Genomic DNA, 8,113 nt, shown 5'->3' with positions numbered 1-8,113 from the left:
GGCATGACCCTTAATCTTCCAGGAAGTGCAAACTTGTTCTATTTAAGATGGTACCAAGTTTGAAGGTACTCTATGTCACATAGGAAACATACATGTGTGTGTGTGTGTGTGTGAGGAAGAAAAAGAAGAAGAAGAAGAAAAAGAGGCAGAGGAAGAGTAGTTTTTCATGGGTAAGAACAATCCCAAAATGTATAAGTTTTAAAAACTTGTGGATTCAAACTTGAAATTTGGAAACTCTTTCACTAACCATTCTGGAGAGAGAGAGAGAGAGAGAGAGAGAGAGAGAGAGAGAGAGAGAGCTCTCCGAACAATAAGACAAGCATCTCTCCCATCAGCAAGCCAAACAAGCTTTAAAGAGCCTGAGTGTGGACGAAGAGGTGCAGTAGCGGAAGTAGACTTGGGATCAGCTCCCTTAACGCTACCGTTGACGGTTGGACTCTCCAATTCGGCCAATAATACCACCGGTAGGGACGGGGTTATGATGATGATGCTATCGTCTAACAAGATTCTCTGTCCTTCAATTATACTTCCTCTCTCTTAGCGGATTTCGGCATACGCGCTTATTGGGTTTACGCCATCGTCCAGTCTGCAGATGAGATCGGTGAGCTGGATGGTGCAGGTGATCATAAATGGATAATTCGAACGGATGATATAGTGGGGTCTTAGGGCGCCATTGATTGAATTATATATTATGATGCGGCGGATGATCAGTGAACGAGTGATTACTGGGATTGGCCATTGAATTCGATCTGTTTGATGGCACGATTAATTGCATGATCGGATGATGAAGCTGACGGTCGGTCGATATTTGATGGTATGATCGGTTGCTTGATTGGCCGTGAGCAATAATTGTTAAGAGAGCATGGACAGCAGCAGCAGCAGCAGCAGCAGTACTGCGCCTGGCAAATCAGTATGGATGAGGAGGTCACTGGTGATGGGAGCATCTTCTTCTTCTTCTTCTAATAACAAGAAATTATTGTGCGCAGGAGAGGCAGAGGGTGTGGCTTATAATTACCACAAGCTATTTAAGAGACCACAGAAGGTGATTATTCGTGTTAATCACGGTGATGCGCTTGATGGTGGGCAACAAGCCGCTTATAACTGCGTCGCGAGGGGTGCCATGTTCTCCCTTCTGGCCGTTGCTTGCTTGCTGGTGTTGTACGCCGAGTGGGAAGACGGTCCGTCCTTGGATGACGTGCTGTCTGGCGATTGGTCCACGTTCCTTCCCTCAGCTGCAGGTAGATCAGTCCCCCCCCCCCCCCACATTAAAAAACCCCAAATCATCCTCTAATCATCGTCATCATCACAATCACATTAACTAGGATGAGCCCTAATCAGTCGCTAATCACCATCACCGCATCACAATCTCTCGCTCCACTTAAAACCCATATTCTCCATTATCATCATCATCATCGCAGCAATTAGCATGTAATATACAGCTTGGTGACCACCGTCGCCACCTTCTAACATATACATACATGATCATCAACGTCGTTCATCATCATTAGTAGCTAGTAATCATCTCTTACACCCAATATGCAAGTAGTCATCTTTCGCCCCTCATCATTAGGAAAAGAGAGTTGAAAACCACCGCCATCATTAGAATACAGCTCATTGCCTCAGAAATGATTCATTATTTACTAATTATAACAAAAACCTTCCCACATATGTAGAAATTCTCTTCATAATAATGATAGATTCACTAAGAGCTCACCATGGGCAAAGTCACGTGTTGGAAAGCAATGTTAAAAGCATGTGTACACAATTGGTTGGCCACTTGATGACGGTTAAGAATGATTTGAAACTATGAATTTCTATGGAACATCCACCCTTAACTTGCATTTGCAACTTTTGAACCTACAACTTTCTATGGCAATTATTGCAATGATCCTTTGGCTTGCTTCCAGCAACTAGCCCTTACGGGAAAATAAGACACACGTTGAAATGTTATTCACAATATGTTGCGTGATGTAGGTGAACCCAATATAGAACCTGGTTGTGACTACACAAAGGGGGTATGGATCAAGTCAAATAAGAGAGCTCCTTATTCAGGCAAGGAGTGTACACGTTGGTTATCACCAATGTGGGCTTGTAGGCTCCACCCAAATAGAAGCAACTTCGAGTACGAAGGCTATCATTGGCAACCTAATACTTGTCATCTTCCATCCTTCAATGCTAACCACTTTTTAAAGAGGTAAACGCTTAAATACCTTGACATAATTATGCTTAACTGTATGACTAGCATTTGTAAGAGCATACTAGTTGCCCCTCAACAAACTTTATTATAGGTGCTTTCTCAAGGGTTCTATCCCTAGTCAAGAAAATTTCAAGATAGTGATAGTTGAGAAAATTTCAAGATAGAGATAGATGTGTGTGTGTGTGTGTGTGTGTGTGTGTGTGTGTGTGTGTGTGTGTGTGTGTGTGTGTGTGTGTGTGTGTGTGTGTGTGTGTGTGTGTGTGTGTGTGTGTGTGTGTGTGTGTGTGTGTGTGTGTGTGTGTGTGTGTGTGTGTGTGTGTGTGTGTGTGTGTGTGTGTGTGTGTGTGTGTGTGTGTGCGTGTGTGCGTGTGTGCGTGTGTGCGTGTGTGCGTGTGTGTGTGTGTGTGTGTGTGTGTGTGTGTGTGTGTGTGTGTGTGTGTGTGTGTGTGTGTGTGTGTGTGTGTGTGTGTGTGTGTGTGTGTGTGTGTGTGTGTGTGTGTGTGTGTGTGTGTGTGTGTGTGTGTGTGTGTGTGTGTGTGTGTGTGTGTGTGTGTGTGTGTGTGTGTGTGTGTGTGTGTGTGTGTGTGTGTGTGTGTGTGTGTGTGTGTGTGTGTGTGTGTGTGTGTGTGTGTGTGTGTGTGTGTGTGTTGGCAAGGGGTTTTGGGTGTGAAAGAAGTATTTTACATCTCTCACTTTTCTTATGATCATCAATTTCGTGTGTGTGTGTGTGTGTGTGTGTGTGTGTGTGTGTGTGTGTGTTGGCAAGGGGTTTTGGGTGTGAAAGAAGTATTTTACATCTCTCACTTTTCTTATGATCATCAATTTCATAACCATTAGGCAAAGCAATGGAATCTCATAAGGATGAGTAAACCCCCCCCCCCCCCCCAAAAAAGGAAATAACATGAATTTTTAATATACAAGCACTCCCTAACATCACAATACCGCTTATGAGCATAGGCCCTGTATAGTATCATTTTATGTGGTATTATAAACATGGCCATTATAATGTGTCATGGAAGAAAGCATGGAAGTAGACCGTGTTCTCTGCCAAATCCTACTTGTTACCACAATTCTTATTCACCAAATTTTTCATGTTTTTAGTGATCAATTTTAGTCTAAAAATTGGAGCTAACACAATTGATGATTCTTAAATATGTATCTTTGTATTTGTGATCATAATAATCTTGATAGGATGAGGAGCAAGACCATTGCATTCATAGGAGACTCTTTAGGAAGGCAACAATTCCAATCATTGATGTGCCTTGCAACAAGAGGTAGAGACATGTCAAGGAGTGTAAAGGATGTGGGAGTTGAATATGGGTTCTCTTCCTCGTCACCAATGAAGTATGGAAAAACGTCAAGCAACAAACAATTGAGGCCTGATGGATGGGCCTATCGCTTTTTGCATACAAATACAACTATCCTTTTCTATTGGTCAACAACTCTCACACACCTAGAGCATATAAATATCAATGAATCAAATGATTGCATGGAGGCAACCACCATGGGTTTGCAAGACTATGTAGCTTTTCACCTTGATCAACCAGATCTGTTTCTCACAAGAAACCTTCATAGATTTGATGTTATTATTCTCAACACAGGCGCTCATTGGAACCCTAGTAAATTCCAAAAGAACAAATGGAAATTCTATATCCATGGAAAATCAGTCCATCCACTACAACATAATGGTCGATTAGTTCTCTCACATAAAGACATTCAAAATGCATATAATTATTCAATCAACAAATTACTTCAATGGATCATGCACCAACAACTCCTAGCACTTGAGAGAAAGGATGAAGAACATACCAAATGGCCCATGGTCTTTTATAGAACTCAATCTCCACATCATTTCACTAAGGGTGATTGGGATTCAGGAGGACATTGTGATAACCCACATCTCCTTAATACCTCACACCCATTATCACAATCACCTAAATCTATGATACATGATTATTTTGCAAAAAATGCAACTTTCAACACCTTTATCAAGCTATTGGACATTACATCCCTTTCTCAATATAGAGATGAAGCCCACATTTCCAAATACATAGTTAAGCTTAAGACAAAGAGCTCACAAGATTGCCTACATTGGTGCTTACCAGGAGTGCCAGATACATGGAATCAAATCATCTATGTAAAATTGCTTCAATGAAATCCATCATGTTTAAAGATCCTTCACTAGTTCTCAAGGTTACAAAAGTTACAAAGCAAGACAAGATTGCAAATTATTAATTCGATCTATGAAAGGAGAATTCATCAAAGTTCTTGCATGTGTCATATGTGTTGCTCTTTGTTGTTATGTCATGGGATAAACTTGTATCATGGTTAACACTATCAAATCATCATCCAATTTGACATTGCTACAAATTTTAAAGTTTCAAAACTATTCAAACTCCTCTTATATCGACAATTCTTCAAACATCCATTATTGGAAGTGTCTACAAATTAATGTTAGCACAATATTAGCCCAACTTCTTTTACACTTGCATGCACAATCAACTTTTAGTTTTATGGCTTACATACATAGTCAGATTACACATTAGTCCATTCTCAAGTATACACATTTGTGTGCGTGTGCGTGTGTGTGTGTGTGTATGCATGTGAAGGGATAATAGAATCAACATCATTTCCTCTACTTTCAAATTCTCTCTTTTGTGTCTATATAATGCTTCTAACATTTAGCTAGACAAAAATTTATAATTCTGTAGACCAAGTAATGATCTAGTCACACACATATACATATGCACACATATTTATACATAGCTCTCTTGCCTTCATGCATGTATGGTAACTTGTGTTTGGGTATGTGAATATAATCAATTTATGGAGTCATATACATGCATGAATAATCTATATACAAGCACATATACATGACATGCATGGATGCATGAATAGATGTTAAGTCATCCATCTATATTCACACACATGTATATACGCACCCCTTTGCATATGTAGGCACACACATTCTCTCTCTCTCTCTCTCTCTCTCTCTCTCTCTCTCTCTCTCTCTCTCTCTCTCTCTCTCTCTCTCTCTCTCTCTCTCTCTCTCTCTCTCTCTCTCTCTCTCTCTCTCTCTCTCTCTCTCTCTCTCTCTCTCTCTCTCTCTCTCTCTCTCTCTCTCTCTCTCTCTCTCTCTCTCTCTCTCTCTCTCTCTCTCTCTCTCTCTCTCTCCAACTAAACATACAACTTAATGGAGAAAATCCTTTAAGAGCTCTGACATATCCATCATCGTTGATAAGATTGATTCCCTAGTTTTAAGGCATTATTGGCTAGAAGAGCTACTTGCAAATGTTTTGACTAGGATCATATATTTAGTTGCGTACCTAGTAGGAATATAATGGGATGAAAAGACATGGCTTAACCATTTTAGAGCTTTAAAACATTTCTATGGTTTAAGAAGTATATTGAAATTTCACTTGTCGAATAATTTCTGCATGTTCACTCTGCATTTATACCTAGCCTCCATCCTTATCTAGACAACTCTTATGTCAATATTACTTATTATTTAATATTTTAATGGAAAGAGATCATGAAAAACCAAGCATTTCTTCTTCACAAGCCTCCTTAAGTTGAAATAATATTGTAAACTCTTGTCATTTTTCACAAGTACCCGCAAGGTAGTTGGCTAGAACATACCTCCCATGTCTACAAGTTAGTTGCCATTTGGAATCTCTTGTGCATTTTGTTAGTCAACTAATCATATATTTTTTCAAGTCAAATATTTTTAAAACGTTTTGAGGCATATCTACACAAGAAAGTAGGAAACAATCTAAAGTAGACATGATGGTTGCCATATTCATTCTTGTTGGGACATAAAATGGGCGCGATGCTCGCTCTATGGCACTAATCGGGCCCCTACTACTACACACCCAAACCACCCCTATAGCCTCATGGCCAAGAGCGTCTAAGGAGTATACTACCCTCACCTATAATGTAGAACTTCGTGTCTATATGGATTGTAATCCAATAGATAACCCTTCCCACACTCCTCATAGGGAGTCCCTACATCCCTACACATATCGGTGTAATGCACCATGTAAGCATAGACAAAGGGAGCACCCCTTGGCTAATTTCCACGGCCCCACTATGGCTCTCCTACACCTCGAGGATTGGCCCCAAGATGCATCATGAACACATAAAGCACGTACGACACATAATCCACTCTTTTAATTAATCAATCCAGGAGATAATAGATACTCCCACTGAATACTCCCCAAAGGAACAAACCACTAACCCTACAACTTAGGATACCTCACCTCCTCAATGTAGGTCATTTCTCATGAAAACAATTACTATGCATCTAGGATAATACCATGTTGCGTGCAATGAAATTCTGTATGATTTATAGTGCTCAAACATTTTCCGTATATGACAACTAGCATTGTGAAGGTGTAAAAGCATATCTTTTCATGCCTTATTTCTAAACGAGATTGTTGCATTGCCTAGGGCCAGCATTAAGTATTCTCATGCTATTAAGACCTCTTAATTTTAAAAAACATATCCTATATGCCATGCATCATCAAATAAAAATCAAAATTCAATATATTATAAGCACTTAATATCCCCCTATCGCTTAAGATTGTGCATTCAATGGTGGGTTTAGAGAGCATTTTTATGTATTTTTTCTTTATAAAAGCAATATATACCCACTTTAACATAGAGATAGGGCTAAACCTCATGCCTCAACCTTATCATACATTCACAAACACAAATGTTATTTTTTTTCCATTTTTTGAATGCAAAAAAACTATTTTTTTCTCTATTTTTTGCTATTTATTTATTGATAAATATCCATATTTTCTAATTTAATAATTTGGATTGATTGATATTATCGAGAATTATTATTCTATCACATTCCATCCCATAGGAACACCATACACATGACAAAACCCCAAAATCACATGATTTCCCTTAAAATTGCAATGTTGCAAGTTTTGTGTGTTTATAAATTTATTTAATATATCTAATCAATCACAACATTGACAACCATACTTAACCATTTTCTTTCAAAATTTATCATAAAACAATAAAATCTACCATTTACTCATAAAATCACGCCTTATGTCATACACATATCTCATGATCGGAGGTGTACTGATGCTTCCCAACAGCCCTTGACCATCCTTCCAAATCTCGATCTACGTTCCTTTACGCTCCACCATCATCCCATGATCAAAATCTCTAATCTCAGCCCACCCCCTCTCTCATAGAATCAACCATGGAAACACACAACAAGAGGAGAGAGGAGAGAGGAGAGAGGAGAGAGGAGAGAGGAGAGAGGAGAGAGGAGAGAGGAGAGAGAAACTAATCTTTTGATTTACTCTACCATTTTTTGCATGGATTGAAGCATTGCAAGGCAAAGAAAATCTCCATCTTGTTGCCCTCTTGCCTCCCCCTGATGCCAACAGCAACAATAATCCATTTTTTGGATTAAAAAAATGGGGCGCCAAAAAAACGATGCCCCCCATGATTTAGATTTTGTGGCTATTCAAGCCTTAAACAAGTCATTAAGGCTTAACCTTAAAAAATATCCAATTCAAATTTTCATATTCACACTACAAACAAAGTGGATTTCTCCATTTTGGGGAGGCAAACGAACTCGGATTCGAGATCCAACTAGCCAAACAATTCCATGGCATTGAAATCTATCAATTTGGCCTCTATCATGCACTTTCCAACTCCCAGATCATATAACTGCTTTATAACACAAAATCTTATGGGGATTAAATGGGGTCAAATGGACTTCGATCAATAAATTGTTTCATTTTCCATGAAAATTTGGTCTTTTACGCCTCCCGGACACCTTTCCGCTTCAAAAATGGGCTTTAAAAATTCGCTCTCATTGGCAACTACGAGATAGGGTGACTCAACCCATCAAACCCACGAAGTGATATGCACAAATAACAACCATAA

General features: G+C 39.3%; 1 protein-coding gene across 3 annotated transcripts; it reads left to right on the top strand.

The window, feature by feature from the left end:
* The first annotated feature begins 349 nt into the window (after positions 1 to 349).
* LOC148024437 (protein trichome birefringence-like 14) lies at positions 350 to 7,910 on the top strand. Of its 3 annotated transcripts, XM_087694073.1 has the most exons (4): positions 350 to 910; positions 987 to 1,238; positions 1,975 to 2,194; positions 3,389 to 5,063. In XM_087694073.1, the coding sequence occupies exons 2-4, from the start codon at positions 1,121 to 1,123 to the stop codon at positions 4,350 to 4,352; spliced, it is 1,302 nt and encodes a 433-aa protein (XP_087550199.1). In that variant the 5' UTR covers positions 350 to 910; positions 987 to 1,120; the 3' UTR covers positions 4,353 to 5,063. The 3 variants fall into 3 exon arrangements, with proteins under 3 accessions (XP_087550199.1, XP_087550198.1, XP_087550200.1); XM_087694072.1 differs by having other exon boundaries at positions 352 to 1,238; positions 3,389 to 4,998; XM_087694074.1 differs by lacking the exon at positions 3,389 to 5,063 and adding an exon at positions 7,548 to 7,910 and having other exon boundaries at positions 357 to 1,238.
* The last annotated feature ends 203 nt before the right edge of the window (positions 7,911 to 8,113 follow it).

This window comes from Lygodium microphyllum, chromosome 15 (assembly GCF_053477565.2).
Source record: "Lygodium microphyllum isolate KBCC chromosome 15, Lygodium_microphyllum_v1.1.10, whole genome shotgun sequence".
Taxonomy (NCBI): domain Eukaryota; kingdom Viridiplantae; phylum Streptophyta; class Polypodiopsida; order Schizaeales; family Lygodiaceae; genus Lygodium; species Lygodium microphyllum.
Note: the sequence above shows the minus strand (reverse complement) of the source record. Positions and strands in the feature narration are given on the sequence as shown.

Bases quoted from the DNA above. Each gene is read 5' to 3' on its own strand.
- LOC148024437 (XM_087694072.1), top strand. From the start codon at position 863: ATGGACAGCAGCAGCAGCAGCAGCAGCAGTACTGCGCCTGGCAAATCA. The intron at 1,239-1,974 runs GTAGATCAGTCC...TGCGTGATGTAG, and splicing joins GTTCCTTCCCTCAGCTGCAG to GTGAACCCAATATAGAACCT. The intron at 2,195-3,388 runs GTAAACGCTTAA...TAATCTTGATAG, and splicing joins GCTAACCACTTTTTAAAGAG to GATGAGGAGCAAGACCATTG.